We start from the raw sequence: 23,201 nt of genomic DNA, 5'->3' as shown, positions 1-23,201 counted from the left end.
TTTCTCCCTCACGATGCTCTCCAGCTCCTCCTGGGGAACTCGAGGCCAGATGGGCTTTATTATCCCTCCATCATGTTCCGGGTCTGTCCTGGGGCTTCCTCCCAGTTGGAGGTGCTTGAAAAAACCTCCAAACGGAGGCAACCTGGAGGCATCCTCACCAGATGCCCAAACAACCTCAGCTGACTCGTTTCGATGTAGAGGAGGAGCGGCGGCTCTACTCAGAGCTCCCTCTGGGTGGTCGGGCTCCTCCAAGGCTGAGTCCAGCCACCTTCCAAAGGAAACTTACTTCAGCCCCTTATATCCTCGACCTCACACCACTCAGATCTGACCATGGGTAAGGAGCACTAAATCAAAAGCATCACCTTTTGTCTCAACGCTCTCATTACTGCTGATCAAGCGCCAGTCTGTCTCGCTCCAACTTGGCATCATTCATGAGCAAGATCCTGAGATACTTGAACTGCTTCACTTGAGGCAGAGGCTCATTCCTGACTCAGAGGGAGCACTCCACATTATTCCGGTTGAAAACTGTCGCAGGACAGCTGTGATCACCAGTAGCTCAGACGGCACTGCATCAGAACTGTTTCTCATCTTCCTGATATTGCCACTTAGGCAGGGGCTTACTTTGGGAAACCTTTGTAGGAAGCCATAATACAGCTGACTTCACAAGTACCTCTTAAAACCTTGGAGGCTTCTGTGTGTAATGTACAACTGAAACATTTCATTACTTAGCATCTCCAGTGCTAAAGCATTTTTAGGGGTCGTGTGAAGGAGTAGTATCATTAAAAAGGTGGAAAAGATTTAGTGTCCTAAACATTTTTTCAGAATATGTTGCATTAATTGAATGTAAATTGAACATTAGTAAGCATCTGTAAAAGTCCTGATTTTTGCATGGTTGGTCTTGTTTTCATAAAAAAAAATGTATGTATGTATTTCCCTTTTTGATTATGCCCTAATGTATCCGACCCGTAACCACGTGTGCTCTAGAACGATGTTGTTACCAGTCTGGTGATGTGTTTCTCTGTGGATGCCGCTGTTCCAGATCTTCACCGTGCAGCTGACTCTTGGGGAGCAGGTGTGGGAGGCAGAGGGCACCAGCATTAAAAAGGCCCAGCACTCCACTGCTGCCAAAGCGCTGGCCGAGAGTGTCCTTCCCAGACCGGCGCCCCGCTCCCCTAAAGTTGACGTCAACAGTAACCCAGGTGCAGCAAACAACACAAGATCCTATTTTACTCTTTAACCATACAGCTATACAGGAGGAGGACTTTAAACCCATTTTTGGGGGGGTTTGTTGTCAGCATTTATCTCAGTGTAAGAAAGGGTTTTTCCAACTTGAACATTTCATCAAGATTTTTTGGTCTCAGGTCTCTTGCACATCATGTGCTCAACCAGATCCAATTTCGAACTACAGTAAACATGTAAATCATGTAAATTATTCAGGAATTGATGTTGTTTGCTTGAGAGATGATATAAGAAATCACATCATCAACAGTACTTATTTATTCAGGTGCCGAAAGTCCAAGAGACAGTTGGGTGGGCTTAGAGGGACATGCGTTTACTTAATGTTTTACATGTGTGGTTTAGAGGCAGTTTGAGAGATTAGGCCAGATTTTGGCATACCTGTCATCCACTTGTCGTGCCATTAATACATTCAGCCATGTTTGAAAGTAGTCAGCTGCAGCAAGCTAGGCCAGCTAACAGCAGATTCTTACAGAAAATAAGGCACAATGGCGGGAGTAGCTGCTTTATTATTAAACTGCGGTGACGTTTAATGGCACAGAGCCAGCGTTGAAGGGTGGGTTCACATCTTTTAAGGTCAGATGGTTTGTCCTGTTTATGGTGAAAATTCTTCCACGATTCATTTTGGATGGAAGCTTTTCGGTCACCAAACCTGCAGGTTTGTGCAAAAGAACGTTCCAACCAAAATGACACGCACAGTCGAGAAGTGGAACAAACGACTTCCTGCCGTCTTTTCCGAAATACTTTTTCTTTACCTGCTCCTGAAAATGCCCGGAGGTTAAGGAGAGACAGTTGGAGGAATTGTTAAGGACTCTACTCAACATGGCTAGATTCTGGCCACACTTCCGCTTAGCTGTGATGTGGGTATGCAGCACAGAAACTGCGGCTGTTCAGTAAATCCTTTGCAGTAAGTGCTGAGATACTTCATCCAGTGCAATCTGTAATTCTGGTATAATATTAGTGTGATAAGGTAGCATTTGCTATCAAGGTGAAAGATTTTGTTGCCACAGGCTGTATCCACACAAATATATGCACTTTTCTAAGATATATTTCGGGTTTTCCTCACAACTGTCGGCTATGTGCAGTGCTTATATTCAGCCCCCCCATTTCCTGCTCTTCTTTCTCACGCACGCACACACACACACACACACACACACACACACACACACACACACACACACACACACACACACACACACACGTTCCATCAGCCTCACACTCTTGCACATCAAATCAATAAATGATCACGCGCAGAGAAATACTCATTAGCTCAGACTAGATTTGCCATCTTTGTCACTTTGACAGACATTCTGTGGCATTCTTTTCTTCTTTTTTCAAAAAGTACCTCCTGAAAAAGGTAGCAACCTTTCCAACAAACACAAATTACTTTCTGTGTTTCGCTCTTTGCTTCAAGCACAGACAGGGAGACTTTGAATCGACCTTTTTTTTTTATCTCGGGCCAAATTAATATCGTCAGGTATGTGTCTACCTTCCTGTCCATGTTTGGCATTATAGTCGAGAAAGACCTCATAGCCAGCTCTTAATGAAGCGAAGGACGTCCTGTGATAGGTTGTGCAACATCAGAAGGCAGCTGTGGGATTAATGGCGTATGCACCAAGAATGTAAGAGTGCTTGGCAATGTTTGGATTGAATTCAAAGATTCTCCATTTGCAGGGTGATATATGATGCACTGTCCTGCCTGCTGTGCCTTTATTCAACAGCAATATTTGTTGCAGTCTTCTTCGGTCTTATTTTTTTGTTATTTCTAGTAATTTTCTCCTCTCACTTACACAGGCAGTATAACACCCACAGTGGAGCTAAATGGTTTGGCCATGAAGAGAGGGGAGCCAGCTATCTACAGGCCTTTGGATCCCAAACCCATGCCTAACTACAGAGCAAATTACAACTTCAGAGGGATGTTTAACCAAAGGTGAGAAGTCGAAAATGAGCCCATCCTCTTCATTTCTGTTGTAAAATGTGTACGTTTGACTTGTGGTGTCAGCAGTGAGAAGAAATGGAGTTCTAAACACATATAAGATGATCTTTGTGGTTCATTTAGCTCACTGGTATATTTTGGGTTATCTCGAGCAGCATTGTTCCCTTGAACCCAAGTGCTCAGAATGGCTCACTTTGTTCTGATGATTTAACTCGATGCTCTCAGGGGTTCAACTTTTTTCTCTCTTTTTGGACTTTGGATGGAGCCATTCAACCCTTCGATGATTTTAATGTCAAAATAAATGTCACAATTTCATTGTGTTATTTGCCTTTTAGATATCGAAATATATCAAATGTAAAGGCAAGACAACACGCTTCACGGTTACCACTGAACACAGTAGCGCTGCTCGAGGGAACACGCTGTTCCTGAAACATGGCAACTTTTATCAAGTTTGTTTGACGACTTTGAATGATTTTCAACCTCCATCACAACTCCCTCCAGATGGCAGTGTTTCTTCATTTTTAGAGTCCATTCGGCCTGCTTTCCAAAGGTGATTGAGCACCCATTTTGTGACTTTATAGTTAAGCATGGGCTGGGTTTATACTGGCTTTTCTATACATTTATCTGTTTTTTAAACCGAATAATTCTTTAGCAGTGTTGTCATTACTAATATACTAAGCTCATCAACATGTAACAGAGAAGTGAATGTATGTGTTTTGCTCTTTGCATCAACCTTGGCTTGTTAAGGTCCTTTGGTAAGGGATTCTGATTCCAAATATTTTTTTTTTAATAAAATGTAGATATGTTGCCAGAAACAGTCTGTGACTCAGTGGCAGTATTGAGTAACTTCAGTATAGTCAGCAGACAGTCTAGCATCTGGCTCACATCTTTTACTATTTGATCCATGCAGCAACAAACAGACTGAGAAAGATAAATGTCTTTGGGGTATAGGAGCAAATCTGCCTTCCAACATCTGCCCGTCAATGTCACATGTCACAGTGATAAGTTTCTAAGAAGACAGGCAGTAATATCCCTCATGATCAGATCTGTTTAGTTTTCTTATTTCACTTTGTTAAGGGAGCCAGAGAGTCGGTTTATGGGTGTGTGTGCGCGTCTCAGACATAAAAGACACGTATTACTCCAAGGTCACTTTATGTTTTCATGGGGTCTCTTTCTTTCAGTGGGAATGAGACCCAGATAAATGTAAGTGAGACCCTCTGAATATGAATTCTCTTTATCAGATGACTAAGTATGCTGCAGAGTGACAGGCTATATTCACAATACGTCACCTAAATGATGCTGTGGGGGAATCGAAGGTTTCCACATAGCCGTGTCCTTACCAATTATGATGAATAAGAGTGATCCAGAGTCATGTTGATGGAAAATCTGACCATTAAAAGGGCAGCCTGGCTCTGATCCATCAGCGCTCTAATCACCACCAAGACCAGTATTGATTTGTTCAGAAAGTGCCCCATAGAGGAAATACTGCAATTATATGAAATGTGCATTTATCCGCGTCTTAATGAATCTTATTTATGGTGAAAGACTTGAGCATAATTCTTTGCCATCTAAGGCCATGTTTAAATCAGCCATTCATCTCAGTTATCCTGCATCAGCGATCGCACCATTGTTCATCCTCGATGAAACAGCTGTGTTCTTATTATTCAGTCAGTCACAGGGCCGCTTTGAAAAGAGTGGAAATTCGGCCCAGATGATCAACAAAAGTGATCACTGAATCAGGAAAATATTTGTTATCATAAAATCTGATTACATCAGCTCCCTTCATGGACAAACCCCAACTCTTGTGTTATCATTGGAACACCTGATTCCAATGAGTCATGCGGGGCTCCTCCACGGCGCTCCCAGTTTTCCTCCCGGTGCTCCGGTCTCCGGGGGGCGGGGGCGCCCGCATCCTGCATTCTGTCACAGTTGGAATTTGGATAGGACTTTCCCTGTTAGAGCAAGCTGAGTGGTCCGAAGCGACCCACCTCCTCTCAGCCCTCATTTGGTTATGACAGTAACATTATGTCAGCTGGAAGAACAGTGGGTTGGATGACTGGTGGCGCTTTGCTCCGTGACATTTCCTCCTGTGATGATGGTCAGATACCGAGCTGTCCATTAGTGCTTTCTCTGTAGGAAACATGAGGGGAAAAAAAGGATCACCTGTGCTGCATTAGATCAGTATCTGAACGGTACCCCCCCCCCCCCCTTTTTCGAGCGGAGCGGTTCAGGGCTGGTGCTGGGGGCAGCTCTAAGATTATTCGAGCCAGTATCTGATTTTGTTTTTCACAAATTTAGAGGCACAACAGAGTCATGTTACCTTTAGTCTATTAGTGCCTTTTGTTGGTCTCTCTGAGCAAGATTGTGCAAAAAAAATTTTAAATAAAATCCAAGGCAAGTTCCTGTGAAACTCAGTGAGTTTGAGGATATGAAAAGAAGGAACTGCTTTGATTTTGGATTTGGATCTCTTGAAGATAGTATTGGCATTGTCCTTGGTGCTGGAATCTTTCTTGGAATGCCTCCCTGGTTTGCCTCGTTTCCACCTGCAGCGAGGTGGTGTTTTCAGTTGAACGTGTTAGCGCCCACCAGCTTGTCTCCAAAGGCCAAACGGAGTCAGTGACAGCGTGTAAACACGCTGGAAACAGACTCCATCTGAATGCTAGTGCTGCTGAGTTGGACTTGTAAATTGCCAATTTCCTTCAAGAACAACCATGTCAATTTTATAATGTGATAATTGCGTGTGTTGTGTTGCTCCCTAGTGGACAGTGGTTGTTGATTCTGTGAGTGCATGACGGTGTATTCTAGACCTGCCTGGGAGCTGTACGGCGGGTCCTTGTAGAATGGATGACCTTCCGATCCCGACGTGTCTTTGTGAGCTGCGCTGTATGTGTATGAGTGCACTGTGTTCCAGTTGCGGTGGAAAGATCCTTGAAAGACGAATCTCATGCCTTCAGGATATCAGCAGACAGCAGCGCAGACACAAAGCACACACAGATACTCAGGTGTACTTTGTCATCCACATCCCTAATTGGGCCAACCTGACTCACTGAAAAAGCAAATCTGCCCATGAGCGTTATTCTATATTCCACATTTCTTCTCATCCCTTCCTATGCGGAGGTATCCGATATCCTCCGAGGTCCTCCCAGCACATGCACTCATCTTTTTTTTTTTTTTTTTTTTTTTTTTCTCCCCCAGCCTGGTGTATTTTTTATTTTGCTCCTTGGCCTTTTGGGCTTTACGGTTTCATACAGCCTAATCGAGACACTGTGTGCTCTCGCGTCCACTCAGGCATTCCACAGATATGGTTTTTCTTATCCGTCCTATAATCACAGCTGCCCTAAAAAACAAAAGGGAACAGCCAAACCCCACAAGGAAGAGACTTCAGAAGAAATAACTTTTTATTGCATGACTTTCTTTTTTTTTCCCTGCTTTTTCAAAATGACCACGCATCTGTGTAGATCAGTAAATCAGATACATTTACTCAGATAGTACATAAATCAGTGTGGTTGACATGCCAGAGGAAAGGATAATATGTCCTAATTGTACAAATGGGTGTAAACTCATAAAGCAGTGTTTTATTGAAGGGGGTGGAGGAGTGGAATACAGCTCCAACATAAACAAATGCTTGGAATGATTTGTGTTCAACAGACTCGGTGACACAGAAGTCTGCTCTCTCCTTTCATCTCTCCTCATCTGAGTGGACTTTTGTGTTTGTGTATCCCTGTGTGTCCTCCTTAAATCTTTTGCCTTGATGCCCCGAATTTAAAAGTGGACCTGAGACCAAAGTGCATGGAGGCAGGTCATAGCAACATAAGCACTTTTCCTTATGTTGCATCTTCTTGTTTGGCAAGGTGAGTCAAATGGCTTCAGACAAATCCCTGCCAAGTACCTGCGCGTGTGTATTTTTACAAAAACACACCACTTAGTCGAATGCCTTCTTAGGGATTCGACCACTTTCTTGTGCCGCAGTGCTCGGAGCAATTAGTCTGAGCAGCTGGGCAGCTGTGGAGCGCGAGCCAGCAGCGAGGGGTTTGTGTTTCTGTTGAAACTTTTTTTGCTGCCCTCCTTTTCGGGCAGTAGGCATCGGCGCCACATGACACGCATCACAACATAAGCGCCCATTGTTGATGCGGATCATCACGGGGCGATGCACATCAACTCGTCGGGATACACACTGTCCTACTTTCCAGTGTTGCTGCGCATTAACTTTGCAGAACGACAGCGATTTGTTTTCTGTCACCTCCCGCATCTTTCACCGAGTCCATTGTGACGTGTCTCCCTGACAGATACCAGTGCAGTAGAATGGCTTTTCTTTAGGCTGCAGGGATTAATCACTCATGCATTTCCACACTTTGGAATGGAAAAAAATCAAGGGCACTTTTAAGTTTGTAACTTTGTTATAAGGCATTGATAAATAAGGAAAAGTCCAAACTGGGCCCTTTCAGTAAATAGTTCTTTTCACCTGATTTTATTGTCCAGATGTGCACCTGGGTGTTTGAATAAGTTTATGGTCTAACTTCAGTTCCCGTCATGGGAGAACAAGTTGCTTTTTCTTCTTTTAACCACTTTTTGAATCCCGTCCACATCACAATCACCAGTCACTCTGCTGTGGCTCGATGCGTCACTGGAAGATGTGACAAGGAATAGAGAAATATCACAAATCTATAATAAATTTATAGTCGCGGAAAAAGCCAAAGCAACGTTTGTGCCGTTCGAGCGGCGCTGCGTTTCTTCTCCGGTGGCCCCCGATGAGTTCTTGGGGTGTTGCTGTAGGACGACAAAAAGGGAAAATCTTTTGCAGGCACCACGATTTTCAGCAACTCGGAGCAGTGTGGCCAAAAAGGAATCCGTAGCGCAGGGGAGTTTGGATTAACAAAGCAATTAGTTTTTTTCCTCTCGTAATGACAACAAACATAAAACAGCGTGTCACGATGTAATATTCTTAATAAAAACAGAAGGTTCTGAATTTAGACTGATCCCGAGCCAGCCATTCCTCTCAGTCAGCCAAGTCTTAACAGTTGGCACTCAAAGGGCACCGGGGTTAGAGTAAGTGTTCTTTCTTCTTCTTTTCTTCTTTGTCACATAAACACACACGGAGTGTAACTGCTTTGCACTTTCTGCCAAGTCTTTTATTACTCACTGACATTTTTTTCCATCTTAAGAAGTCAGAATTATTCACGCAGTGCCTGTTTTGTCTGTCAAATAATTAGATAGAACTATTTTCCAGGGCTTGCTTTTATTGCTGGTGCAGTGAAAATATGGAACTATTTACCCAACCCCATTATCAGGCACTCGTAATTATTTCTTGTAAGATGCTATCAGCAATACAGTACCACAAGATACCTGAGAGGGTGTTTCAGAGACCCACACAGAGCTTAAAAGAGGTCATCAAGACGGTCCACTGATTGCAGAGCTTGCACAAAGAGAACTACAACTTCTTGTAGAGAAACGATCCACAGAAAGCAGCAACAGCAGTGAGCACAGTTTATTACGCAGTTCAACGCGCCACGTCTTTGTTATTCTTGAATGATATCTGTTGTCGGTAAAGGCAGGGATTTGAGTTTGAGCATGTGAGACAGCAGCTGTCTGCTGCACCGACACAGCAGTACATTACACTGGAGGAATGTGATGGAGTAAATAAATTGCTCCCCTGGTGAACTTCAATGAAAAGCCACAGGATGTGCAGCTTGGTCGTATTAAACAAAGGAAGGAAAGTTATTAGTGACAGGTTAACACTTCTGATGAGCCAATAAACACGGGATGTCACATTTTCACTTCTGTTTACACCTCGGAGATTTGACAGATGTTGGCAACAGTGTCCTTTTGACCCAGTGCGATGCCACCATCCCTCCTCGGGATTCATATCTCCGACACCGATGGTCTGATAGTAAATGAAGCGTTTTAATCTTCGCCTTCGTCGTGAATGAGCGTGTCTCTGTGTTATAGTTGCCCGAGGGGACGACTGATTGAATAACGCTGAGTTTTGCTTCTCCGAGACCACAGCAGATCTCGCACAAGAAGTCTCACATTGTTCCTGTGTTTTTACATTTTTACACCTATTAACACCACCGATTTTTCTCTCCACTTTAAACAGACGTCTGTCCTCTGGGATCGAGTTCGGCTCTGAGCTGCATGTTCAAACCTCCCGTGCACTTTTGTTCATGTGCAGCTTTATAATTCATAGATCTTTACTTATGCTAGTCATCATTTTGTGTAAGTATGTAAACTGCTGGTTGTCAGTTCAGGGGCTCTTTGTTTATTTGCAGTACGGTGCATTTTGTGGTCTCCTTTGTGATTAAAAATGGAGGACATGGATTAAAGTTGCCAGAACTTTTGAAATAAAAAAAAACTGTCTTGGGCCCAGTAGATTAGGCAAATTAAGCTTGCGAGAGTCTCAGCCCTGCCGAGCCGACGGTAAAACCAGGAAGTCTGCTTCAGCTCTGTTAACGCGAGCTCTGATCTCTCTTATCGTGATCGCCACTGTCTGCAGTAGAGCTGGCCGTTAGTCCGCTTCAGTTGTATAAACTCAAACCCGTTCACGTTGTACATTTCTGTTTGTGACTCAGAACACAACTGCTATTCAAGGATCAGAGATTAGAATTTGGTTGCTCTCATTTCACTGCTTTCTCATCGCACTCTGAGCCACCCCTCTCCTTCTGGAGCCTGGGGGTTGCGAGATTATCTTTGTCTTCGCTGGTGTTTCCCACGCCGCGGCGGAAACACCAGAAAGTGGTCGTCAGCTCCATTTAAGATTTCATCTTGTTAATATTTCCACACTGGCAGCTTGACGTTTTCAGCGCCGCAAGCCCCATTCTAAAAGCTGGTCTCCAAAAAGGTACTGCCTCCCTATCAGGGCCCATTTTAGGGCTGATTTCTTCCTCTGGAACTGATTTTTCCCTGGTTCCTGTAGTTCAAATGGAGGTGGCTGAGGAAAGGCCACAATTGTTGATTGCTTGTCAGACTGCAGAGATGTTATTTCACGAAATGGCACCAAAACTGGAAGTTGTTTATTGAGCATGCTGTGGCAGATTGTGTTCTCTCAGTTTATCTGATTATTTCTGATTGTGGCAGATTAAGTTCTCGATAGCACAAGTCATGTTGAATGAGAAATCGGTCCTGAAGAAGTCATTCTGTTGGAAAGCAGTCCTTTCCTTTTGTTTCTCCACTGCAGTGTGGTGGTTTGGAACGTCAGACAGGATCTGAAGAACTTTTGAAAACAACACATAGTGTTTGGAGCGCTGTGTTTACTTGACTACACGGGCTGTTTTCTCACACCACCATGTATTTTCTACATGAGCGATCGTGTGAGGCTGATGGGAAGGAGAGCAATCAATGATGGACACGGGGAATGAAGTATGGAAGTTGGGAGGGAGAGAAAACAAGAAAAGTCTGGCAGGAGATTGGAAGAAAGTGCAGCTGGTGGAGGAGTGAGCCTGTCCAACTTTTTTTTTCTTCTTTTTTCCTCCAGATCTCTGTCACCCCTTTGCTCCCAACGCAGTCCCATCCCCTTTACAAGGCTTTTTAACCGTCCGTGTGTGTGTGTGTGTGTGTGTGTGTGTGTGTGTGTGTGTGTGTGTGTGTGTGTGTGTGTGTGTGTGTGTGTGTGTGTGTGTGTGTGTGTGTGTGTGTGTGTGTGTGTGTGTGTGTGTGTGTGTGTGTGTGTGTGTGTGTGTGTGTGTGTGTGTGTGTGTGTGTGTGTGTGTGTGTAGCAGCAGCTATTTCTGTTTGCATGTACATGTCTTGGTGGTGAAGCTCAGTGACGCTGGAGGACAAGTAGGCCAGTACACTCCCTCACTCATGTGCTGCTATTTGTCTGTGAGTAGTTGGCCCACTTTTTCCTGTGTGCTGCTCTGTGCTGTAGTAGAGTCCATATGTTTTCATCTTACACACAACAGCAACCCACAAGGAAGGAAGTGTTAATTGCTAAAAAAAAAATATCCCTCTGGATGTAAATCTCTTGTTTTTTTCGTTTTTTTTCATGAAGACACCCCTCTAGTTCAAGGGATGTGAACCAAATAATTAACCCATTGTATGCTGAGTCTGTACATTAAGCAAGCACTCTGGCAAGTCACTGAGACCATATTGATACAGAATATTGGCCCCATTTGGGCTCAAAGCAGCCTTAATTCTTCATTTACATTATTTTCCGCTTTTGATTCTTATCCGGCTTTTGATCATATTCCGGATGAGGTGTTTACATGTAACATGAGAAACCCGATTATTCACATCCCTTTGTGCAGGATCTTTAAAGTATCCATGTCTTGGATCATATTTATACAGATGTCTAATTTTCTTATCATCTCAGCTCAATCTTTAGCAGTGGAGGGTGTTTAAAACTTGGACAGTCTTGGTTTCTGTTGGAGCCCTCCAGGTAGCATTTCCATGTTTCTGAAAGTTTTTGAGATCTAAATAAGATGTTCGCTCGTGGAACGTGGAAATAACATGCAGATTTTGCTCCTAATTGTGTTCTGTTGGATTCAGGCCTGGTGAAGTCAACTGTACAAGCTGATAAAAGCAGTTTGAGACTCAATTTAGTTTTGTGACATGGTGCATTTCAATTGTGGAAAAAGCCATCAGAAGATGGGGAAATTGTGAAGATAAAGGAATGCATGTCCAGCAACAATACTATTAAGCCGTGGCATTCAGACCCTGATTGATTGGTTTTAGGGGGCCCAACATTTGCCAGGAAAACATTCCTCAGACTTTGACACCCACGACCACCGGCCTGAACTGTTGAAACAATGCAGGTTGGGTCCATTAATTCATGGTGTTGACTCCAAATTCTGATCCCACCATCTGCAGCCTGGGCAGAAATCATAATATAACAGACCGATTTCAGTTTTTTCCCCAGTCCTAAACTTAAGGTTAGTCTGTCCATACTGCAGCCACATATTTTCCATTCTTAAGTGAATGTGGTTTACTGCCTTTGTAGTCCATCCACCTCAAATGCAGCAAGTTGAGCATGTGTGTTTCTGCTCATCACAGTTCTGAATTATAGTAAGTTCTCTGTAAGTTGGGATCTATTCCCTGAGCTCCTTTTGGTGTGAAACCACACCACTTTGGTTTTATATGAGCATTAAATGAAGGTCATTAATACTATGTGTTTGATTTGATACATTGCATAGCTGCCAAATGATTGCCTGAGTGACTGCGCGACTTAAAAAAAGAACAGTGGGGAGCTTTACCACACTTCCTGTACATGTAAGCTCTCTCACTGTGTCACTGCTTGGTTTTGTGATGCCGTGATTTTGCAATTTTTAGTTTTTGTTTATCTTCTTATTTCAAAATTAGACTTTAATTTAGTTTCTCTCTTTGGAATAATCCCTTTTTAAGTATCCTTAAATTGTGAGATTTCCTGTGAGTTTGCGTCCTGAGAGTTCAGATATTTATCTAGCCAACCGCAAGGCTCCAACGAAGCTCAAGGTCCACTGCGACAGCACAGTATGCACACTCCACGTGATAGTTCTGCCCACAGGCCGTAATGGACGTTAATGTCAGATGAAAATAGCTTTCTCGGAAAATAGGACCAGCTTATTATTTGCGACTTGACTGCATATGTCGTTCGACACAGTAGGATTGAGACTGAGCTGCCAACTGTCTTGGAGACAGCAAAATTGATCAATTCCATCTATTTTGGTCTGTGAGTTATTGTCGTCAGTTTCAGAGGCTCCATGTAAGAAGTTATGGTCCATAATTATTTGTTTACCTTGTAGACAGTCAATGTGTTCCCACTGATGCTGTGCCAAGCCAATGCTGATAACTACCAACCATTAAAATGTCTACAACAGACGTTGGACTGAATGCTAGTTAAACACTTTCACACGGCACCGAAGAGCCAGATGTTAGCTGGTTTTATGACCGGTGTGAAAAGGGCTGTGGTTTTGTTTATTTTTCTCCCCATTTTAAAGATCAAATGGAGTAAATGTAAAACTCATTGTCAAAATAACCCAACAATGCAAATCAATACAAAAAAAACCTTTTACAACCAAGTCCAAGATGCACAGTACAAGGGAACAGTTGCACCTCGGCGATAAATGAAGGAGCTCGTCCATGCAGCAAACACTTCTGTGCTGAATTAGATGTTTGAAGCTGATTGTTAATGGCACCGAATATTTGTTTTCTCATCTGTTTTTCTCTCTCTCTGCTCACATTGTATTCTACAGAATTCATACTGCTTCACACTGACCGATTCAAATTACTCTCAGACTTAGTTGGCGAATCCCAATGTCTCAGCAGTGTCGTGCATTCTCAGTGCAAGATTTTGTGAGTGTGGTATTTTTCAGAGTGTGAGCGAAGAATCCATTTGACATCCCACAAGCTTTTTTTCTAGCCATGCATCACAGACCAGAAATTTTGCAAACTTTATCTGGAGGTGCTGTATGTTCACGTCAGACTAGCCAGATTTCTTTTGCCCTGCTATCTGTAGAATCCGTATGAAATTATGTATGGAAGGAGCGGGTATTTGTCAGGAGTATTCAGGTGAGCGAGCATACATGCTGATGATATTTCTTGCGCCTTGCTTTTTTCAGCATGTCTGTATTGTGCGTTTGACTCTTGCTTTAATATTGCAAATGCATCTAAAACATGAGACACGGATATGAACATAAATACAGTTATCGTCAATCAGTCGATAGCCTCGTCTGCATTCCTTGATGTGGTCTTAATAAAACAAAGACTTCGTGTGGTTTTTGCATCATGTCCACCTGCACAATCTGCTCCAGTAGTGGGAACAGATCTCATACAATCTCCGGTAGTCTATTACACATGTAAGGCATCAATGCAAATCCATCCATCCATTCATTTATTTTCTTCCACTTATCTGAGATCCCGGGAGGGAATCTCTGAATTCCGGGAGGGAAACCCAAACATTCCTCTCCAAGTGACTCTCTGGACATGCACAAAACTCCAAACGGATGCAACATAGAGGCATCCTCATCAGATGTCTGAGTCGCTACCCCTTTCAGTGAGGAGTAACTGCTCCTCCTCACTGCTTTTTACAAGCTTTCCCTAGATGTACAATCTCCTCACCTTGTCTCTAAGAATGAGCCATGAGACCCTCAGAGGGAAGCTCTTTTTAAATGCTTGTATCTGCATTCTCATTCTTTCGGTCTCTACCCAAATCTCGTGACCATAGGTGAGGGTAGGAATGAAGATAGAACATTAAATCCTATGACTCCTTCAGCAGCTGCACCAGGGTGAAGATCTGGTCCACTGTTGCACAACCTAGATGAAAGCCATACCGATTCTCTTGAAGCTGAGGTTTGACAATCGGTCCAAACCCTCCTTGAGACACCCTGGAGTAAACTTTTCCAGAGAGCATGACTAGTGTGATCTCATTTAAGTTGGAGGACTTTCTTCAGTCCTCATCGCATGGGCATGGCTTCCCCCAAGTCAACCTCAAAGAAGAACACGCTGGCTTGATTACGCAGATCCACCAAGAGCTCCCTCTACTCCTCGACAAAATTGCCCGTTCTGCTGAGGAGTTTCCCACCCAGACAAAGTGCAACCTGGGATTGGCTTTCCCCGCATTCCCTCCCTGAGTCGCTGATTAGTTTAGCAGAACTTCTTAAAGGCCAACCAAAAGTCTTTCTCAATGGGCTCGGTGAATTCCTCCCACGCCGGCATTTTAGCTTCCACAACCAACATTCTTAATTCCACGTCTATTTGGAATTACTCGGTTTGTATGACAGTTTTCCCTGGAACCAGATCCAACTAGGTGGGGGTCAGTTTACAGCTCCACCCAGTCTTCATTCGATTGTCTAAAATATGCGACTGCAGGTCTGATGATACAACTGCAAAATCCATCATCAACCTTTGGCCTAAGGTGGCCAGGTACCAGCTTCACCTATGAATCACCTTAAGCTTTAACATGGTGTTGATAATGGAAAATCTATGACTCACCCAGAAGTCTAATAACAAAACACCACTTGAGTTCAGATTAGGGGGGCCGTTTCCCACAATTACTTCCTTCCAAGTCACTTTGTCATTCCCCACATGGCTATTGAAGTCCCTCAGGAAAACAATGGAATCCCCAGGTGGCATGCCTGTGAATGTGCTGCAAAATAACAAAAACATTGATGAAGTGTATGAGAAGCAGCTCAGTTCAGGAAGAAACTGTAACATATGTGGCAAGTAAAGATGATCCTTGTTATGTCTGCATTGGCATTTGGAATGAAAATAGTTTCCAGCTGAAATGGCACTCCGTCATTTAAAGTCATAATTGCAATTCTGAAACTTCCATATCCCAGTAGGACTGTGTGTGGGCTTTCCGAATGCGTCCGTCTCTTTGTGTGCTCACGCACAAGTCTTTAAGTGATTAAGATGAAGCGGTAACCTTCACCAGCATGGCCCACATGAAAGGGAGCTGCAGGGAAGGTTCTGCCTTCAAAGTCATATTCATTACTCACTTTTAAATGCCAATGAGTTATCATTTGATTGAATTCTGGGATCACATGTTCGCTTTTAAGACTCTGACCAATTACGCACATGCACACTTGCGTCACCGTGCTGTTTTATAATTATTTTCCGTTTCCTTTGAGCAGTCTCCACATCCTCTCCGCAGGTGTCCTGAGCCAAAACATTCTGTGTAGTAAGAATGATAACAAAAGTAATAAGTGATTACACAGAACAGCCAGTTGTTTTTTTTATTTCGTCTACGTGAATTTTTATGTGGATGTGAGTCGGGTTATGTTCTTGGCTTACTCGCTTGTGTGTAAGCCACTACTTTCCCACGTTGCAGAGTCGGGTCTCCCACAGGCCTCCCTCCATGTCCCTTTCTTTCGTCTCTCCCTCTTTCCATCCCTTTTTCCTCTCTCCATCAGTTTCCCTCTCCGTCTTTCTTATCCTTCTCTCTCTCTCTCTCTCTCTCTCTCTTCTTCTCTGCACCTGTACTCAACGCTGCAGCTCCAGCTGCTCCCATCTCAGCTCAGCGCTGTTGGCCGGAACCCATGTTGCACTTGGCATGTCCTCTGAGATCCTGGGGCCACACTTGACGTGCGAGGACCAGGCAGGTCCCCGCCCAGGGAAAGCTCCCGTGGCCAGCAGTTGAGAGCAGTTCGGATGAGAGGAAGGCTGAGGCGTGGAGAAAGACCTACTGGAATTCTGGGAGAAATGCTGATTCATTTTTTTTTTTCTTGTTCAGCCAAGCCAGGTGTTTAGGGCAGTAAGAAAGAAAGAGGAGGGGGAAGGAAAAGTTCAGAAAAATTACACATATATTGTTAAAGCATTATTTCCCTGCCATGTGAGAAAAAGAAAACACTATGGTATCTCAATAAAATAAAAAAAACAACTTTGGCTTGCCTGGTCAGAAGGTTGGTGGGTAGCTTCACAGTAAAGCTGGATAATATCTTCCTCTCAAAACATTCCTACTATGGAACAGTTGTTGAAATGTTGCAACTTTGTTTGTCCCTCTGATCAGTCCACAGCATGGGTATGTATTAAGATAACCAGCTGATTGGGTGCCATTAGATTTAGTGGTTTGGCACATTCATAGATCCGAGTGCTTGATCGAACTTATTTCGGTGAATCTCAAGCATTTCTTCTAATGATAACGAGGTTGAAAAGTTGAACTTTCTCTTTATCTGATGGAAGGATTACCTTGACATTGGTCTTAATATCTATGTCTTTTCATTTAACCCACATTTTATTGTGATCATACACTAGACAAAGTTGAAGTTGTAATTTGTCTGGAATTTGAGATTTCTATTGGCCAGACACCAAGATGAGTCTGATATACCCACGATATGTTACCATTGGTAAAAGCCCTCTAGGTTATTATTTGGTATTCTTTCCTCAAAGAAATGTGGAACAGTTCTGATACGCTAAGCACCAACCATCAGCTTTTCAGGAGCCTCCAGGGTTGACAGTTTGCCGCACCTAAAACGCACCCAAAGCTGCAAGCATAGGTCGCCAATTGGTCCCAAACCACTTGGTCTATTCACAAATGGCAGCTTCGAGGATGGCAAAATGGATTCTCCTGCGAGACCTTACAAATCTAGCTGGAAATCCACCCAATTTACTAGTTAAAGTCATGTCGGTTCTCTATGAAAACACCTCCCTCGAGCTTTCTGTTGCCTCAGATGAATGGTTTTTGAGACTAAGAATGGGTGAATGTGGCTCGTAGTGTAAAAGCGCTTTGAGTGGTCAGCTAAACTCGAAAAGCGCCTTTTAATTACAGTTCAAATTACCATTTGAATCTTGCAACCTTTGAGCAAATGTGCCTGGTCCCTCTGTTAAAGGCTCAAAATACAGTTTGAGTGCAATCTGTGATGCGTTGGTCCAATTTTTAGCTATGCTCACCGCAGGATGGATTATAAAAACTTTAGCGATCCTTTGATAATTACTTTAGTGTGCCATCTTCAGGTGAAACGTTTCATTTTCTTAACTCTATTGCGTCTTTTTTTACCCAATATTTTTAAAAATAAAGAAATCTTCATCAGTACATTGTGTAGACAGTTAACTAGCAGATTGTGAGCTTTAGCTTAAAGGAAACTACAGTTTATATCATACGGTTGTTACACTCGTTTTGAGAGAAAAAGCACATCTCAGTCAATAATTAGCGTGTCCATGTGAGTTTTTTCTACTTTCAGAATAGTTCTTTGTTCATATCAAAAAGGGCTTGTTGGGTTATGGTTAGCTTAACCTGATATCTCTTCATCTAATAATCAACATGTGTACAAATAGTTGGGAAAGCAACTGCATATCTTTCCTGACCGCACATGTTTTCCTTTCCTAAATTGCTTCTTGGGTTGCCCGAATTCCCACCTGTGTTCAATCACATATTATCTTGACTGCGGTGCCAAGTAGGTTGCTCCAGTATAGAAATTTACACACGGTGAAAAGGGGGAATATAGCTGTATATCTGTGAAGTTCGTGTTCATTTTCTGCACAGTAGTGAATAACTTCTACCACATGCACTTGCGATGGAATTTCTTTCTCTCATGAAAAGCCCGGTGCCAAACATGAAAATACCGAATACAGTTTGGGAACTCTGCTCTAGGCGAGACATATTTCCATAAATCTCGGCTGCTGCACTCCATTTGTGTCGACCACATATGGCGGCTCTATGTCTTTGTGAATTTAAGTGTATATTGGCAGAGATTAAAGCAGACAGGGAGAAGGATATTAAAAACTTTGGATGTCTTGCTTCTCTTATTAGTTTTCCCACTATTTCTCTTTCCTTGTCCTCGGTCCAGCAGACATTCTCAGCCCTTTTCCTTCTGACCCGGGGGAGGGGGGAGGTGTCACACATACAGACCTCTAAATCTGCTCAGTGACAGCTCAGTCCCGCTCTGTCAGAACCCAATGAAAGAGAGTGTAATCTATGTTCAGGGCAAGAAGAAAGAGGAGAGGATATATGTTCCTGCGCTTTGTTTTGTATCCCTGAACTGAGATTCAATAGCGAGACATTACTCAAGTAGTTGGCCAACAGACTATTGTGTTGTAATTGACCCTGATGAAGTGGTGGGCTTTTAATTTGGGAACGTTGTAAGCCGAGGGAATTGATAACTTGGCTCATAATGTAAGGGCCTCTTCTGCCCCTGTTTTCTTTTTGAAGTCATATATATTTATATATGTGTGTGTGTGGATACATATATATGTATATATATATCCTCTTTACTCCTGTCTTGGTGTTGTTGTGCAGTTTTAACTGGATGTCCTGCTCTCCCTTATGTTGCGTGTTTGTTCCAGGTACCATTATCCTGTTCCTAAGATCTTCTACGTGCAGCTTTCAGTGGGGAGTCATGAGTTTATTGGCGAAGGACGCACCCGCCAGGCGGCGAGACATAACGCTGCCATGAAAGCCCTTCAAGCCCTGCGCAATGAACCTATCCCTGAACGGCCACCGCAGGTAAACACAAGCACATAAAAAAACAGGGGCTCGTAATAACCTAAAAAGCAGCTGAGGTTTAGCACGCAACTGGCTGGCTTTGTTGGTGCTGGGAAGTCCCGCTGCTATCTTCATTAGACTGGTATATCTATAAAAGCTGACAAAGGACTTCTGTCTGAGCCTGTTTGACTTGCTTATGAAAGTTGTTTATTCCTTACTTTTTTACTGTTACGGTGTGGCTGTGTGTTTGATACTAACATGACATGTTTTTCATGAATTTTGGGAATGGATGTTATTGTTTTATTTCTGTATTGGGTGTAATTAAAACCAAAACATTCTTTTTATATTTAAAAAACATCCCCGATTTAAATTTTAACTTCATCTTCTTGAAATGACCACTGACTACTTCCAAGCGTGCATTTGCACCTCTCTCTGGATCTCCTTCATTGTGTTGATGTGGCACGCAGTTGCCTTGAATTAGCTCGTTTGTTCTCTTTACTTCTTCAGCCTCTGAGACTCACCACGGAACACTGCTGTTGGGCGTCCGGTGGAAAGGTTTCGGCCACTTCGCGGCCCATCGCAGAAGTTGAAACTTTTCTGCAGTAACTTTCTAAAAATCTGAACTAAGTTAGTTAAGATTTTAACTTATCGCAGAAAGGGACGTCCACCTCGAGTGAAAGTACTATTTCGAAGTCACGTGGGAATCAGTCAACCGTTTTCAATTTGGTGGCATTTTGTCAAACAGTTTTCTGCCACTGCCACCTTGTGTTCGGGACTTTCTTTGTTGCTATCATTAGTCATTTAGGTATGTTTAGTTGGCTTTTACAGTGGTACCAATATGTCTTTCTCTTTGTAGATCGGTCTGTAACATTTTTGTGGACGATAAATCGCCTTAAAAACAGTTGCAATTAACAAAATAATTGTCTTTCACTGCTTATTTTTAAGACGCTATTATAAAGAAAAAACCCCACTTATGATTTAATAATGATGCTGAATCTTACAAGGACGACAGCCACTTATTGGAGATGAATATTAGAACATTAGTTCAATGTCAGAATCAGTATTGTCTGCATTCACATTATACATCGAAACTGCATAAGCCTCTCCCCAACTGTTTCTATTACGTTAATGAACGTTAATGAACGTAAAATGACTTTAATCACACACTTTGTTCACTTGAACTCTATGCCGTCCTAACTTTAGAAGCGTTTGACTTCACTTTGCACATCTCATGCCTGCATTCAGAACTTGTGATGAAAAGATTTGCTTTCCATTCCAAGAGTTAGTGAAACACTGGCTGGTATCCTGGAGACGGATAAAAATATCAGTACGCGATGTACAAAAGATGTGCTCAGAGACAAGAATTAAAAAGTTAACTGTACTCATTTAATTTCCCAGGCATCTCGGGAATGTTTTCACTTCTGTGGAATCATCTGCGAATGGTACAATGGGACGTTGCACTTCTCCGCTGGGTCTGATTTAGCTTTACTTATATCTGCAGCTTCTAAAAATCCACAAGTCACCCTGATGAAATACTGTGTTTTTTTTATATGTAGTGCTAGGTTATTCAAATCAAATGAATCGAGTTGGACTCGGTCAGTAAAGATAATTAGGGGTAAATAAGGTTTGCTGCTTAGAAATTGGATCATTTATAAATGGATACACAAATATAAATGTGAAGACTGTTGGCAAAGAAACAGCCATTTCTGAGTCCCAAAATGAATAGAGAATGGATGTAACCTGACCCCCCCTCTCAAGCCGAGCTCAAGCCTCCACAGTTATACAGATATTTACTGTGGGCTTTACTTATTTCTGGACTTACTTTCTTACCATATGTATTTATGTTACTGTCATTTTTAGGTATACCAGTTGAAATAAGATGACATTCTTCAGTTTTAAAGAATGCAGGGAAAGTCTCCTACAACTTAACGGGGTGTTGCCGTAGCTAAATAAACCGTCCTGCAAATGCAAAAAGACTGCGTTGCCCTAAAAGCATCTTTTTTTGCTCACTATCATATTTGCTTTAGGGGCCATTCCTTCTTACCCCCATTTTATCTATTTTCTACAGTGTGGAAAGTGAATGCAAAATGACTCCAAATGACTGACTTTGCATGTCTCTCTTTTGTAATTAGAACTGATGATGGCACCGAGGCCTTTTCGGTGCGGTGGGGTGGTTTTGCATTTGTCTCAATTATCCCATCTGAAATGATGATTAATCAGTTAATCACTTGGCTCAAACGTTTTAGAAAGTATGACTTTTTAAAACTATACGGGCTGCACAAGTTGTCCTGTCTGCACCCATGTCAGCGTTATGAAACATCAACCCCCCCCCCCACCCACACATACACTCAGACACTCAGTCTTATTATTGCAACCTCATCCCCTCAGTGCTTTTGTGTCCTTATGACTGCCTTCACCCCAGAGGTCTGTTCCAACCCCACCAACCTGAAAACTTTCCCTTAATTGAAACTTGAAAGATTTTTTTGCTTAGACTTCCATAGTCCTGGTGCAGTTACTCAGATGAGTGTATATCGAGCTTTAATCAGACTGAATCCAAATCCACCTCAGCTGTAATTACTCTGATATAGAAAATGAAGCCCTGCGGTCTCTATAGTTTTAGTTTGCACCTGGCACGTTTGTTCCCCATTTCTTTCTTTTTAAAAAATGAAAAATTCTTGTCTTTTGGCCCTATCCAAACGTCATTGTGCCTTTCCAGAGTTTCCCTCCGGCATCGCTGTTAACTGTTGTTATCATCTCCCACCGGAAATCAAATTACCCCATATCCCCACCGCCTGGCATCGTTGACGGTTATTCAAAACGCTTTGGCTCTTCTCACTCGCCTGCTTTGCTGTCTTGTGGCGTCGGCCACCATAAATGAGCTCTTTGTTTGCTGCTGCTTCTGAGTCTTGATTTACAAATTGAGGCACATTGTGTCCACAGCATAGAACTTGTCATTCTGCCTCTGCGTGTGTGTGTGTGTGCGTGTGTGTTTGTGTGTGTGTGTGTGTGTGTGTTCTGACATGAGTCGGTGTGTGGACACCCTCTGGCTATAAGCGTTTCTTTTCACTCGGGGCTGTCGAATCTTTAATGTGTAATTAGAGTTTGTACATGGGCAGGGCAAAGCTATGTGGCCCCGTGTGGAGGAATCGCAGCTCTTTTGCAATTTTTACTGGGATTCGGGCAATAAAAGTTCAATCGGGAAATTATTGAGTGACTTGTAAATTCCTGCCAGAGGGCTTAGATGCTGCTGATAGATTTTGAGCTGATAGAGGATATGAAACAAAGACTGTTTACTTTGTAATCAATGGGTTATTCATAAAACTGAGAAAATTTGAATACTCTTAGCGTGGCTGCTATAAAGGAAATTATATAATTTATAGCCCCTTATTCCAATGCCTTTATCTCCAGTGTTTTTCCCCCTTGAGATCAGTTGAGCTCGACTGCGAAAGTTGAAGGTTTCTTCTTTGTTTGCCGCCACTTTTCGGCGTCACTGTTATACAATATCTGTACTGTATGGATGCCTGTGCTTATCCCAAGGACTCTCTGACCCGCACAGCCATGAGTAGCAGCAGTGCAGAGGACAGATTTAGCCTCTCGATTTGTCTTTGTCACACGGAGTTGCTGATCTGCTTGGTCATTCCGGTTTGCACAAGTTTTCAGACTCTTAACTCCTGGCAGCTTGTTAAGGCAACCTTGAGAAGGCGCTGCACACTATCGCTCACACTTACGACGAATGCACAGCGAAACAGGAAACTGGCCTTGAAAAGCATGAATGCATGTATGAAGGCCTATGAGTACTGATGATACAAGAGATGGGTCTTTTTCCAGTCGGCTTCATTAAATTCACAGTAAACGGGTAACTTCTTGTCTTTATTCCTCTTTCCAACTTTTTAAACTGTGATTCTATCAATAAGTTTAGGATTATTATTGTGCTGCAGAACGAGTCGAGGGACTCCTCAGACGCCACCCCGATGGTACTCTGTGATGAAAGACAGTTTAAACATCTAAATTGCCTAAAATGTTTACACAGTCGTGTATGTGTCATCACAAATGCATGTATCTTTCACCGCCCAGCGCTGTAGGTGCAACGGGACCGCTTCCTGTGAAGAGATCCCATCCCACAGTATTAATCATGTGCTGTATCGGGTTCACACAATGAAGCCGGAGAGGGGACGGAGCCCAAAGGGAAAGACCGCAGCC

At 42.9% G+C, this 23,201-nt stretch overlaps 1 protein-coding gene across 1 annotated transcript in view; it reads left to right on the top strand.

Moving 5' to 3' along the window:
* Positions 1 to 23,201, top strand: part of stau2 (staufen double-stranded RNA binding protein 2) — an 87,094-nt gene that overhangs the window by 3,025 nt on the left and 60,868 nt on the right. Inside the window, exons 4-6 of the mRNA XM_072378013.1 lie at positions 1,040 to 1,199; positions 3,031 to 3,166; positions 18,863 to 19,022. Coding sequence (XP_072234114.1) covers positions 1,040 to 1,199; positions 3,031 to 3,166; positions 18,863 to 19,022 — 456 coding nt within the window. The remainder of the gene's footprint in view (positions 1 to 1,039; positions 1,200 to 3,030; positions 3,167 to 18,862; positions 19,023 to 23,201) is intronic.

The sequence above is a fragment of the Leuresthes tenuis genome, unplaced genomic scaffold (assembly GCF_036924035.1).
Source record: "Leuresthes tenuis unplaced genomic scaffold, fLeuTen1.0.hap1 SCAF_24, whole genome shotgun sequence".
Taxonomy (NCBI): Eukaryota; Metazoa; Chordata; class Actinopteri; order Atheriniformes; family Atherinopsidae; genus Leuresthes; species Leuresthes tenuis.
The sequence above is the reverse complement of the archived record's forward strand: the minus strand, read 5'-3'. Positions and strand labels throughout refer to the sequence as shown.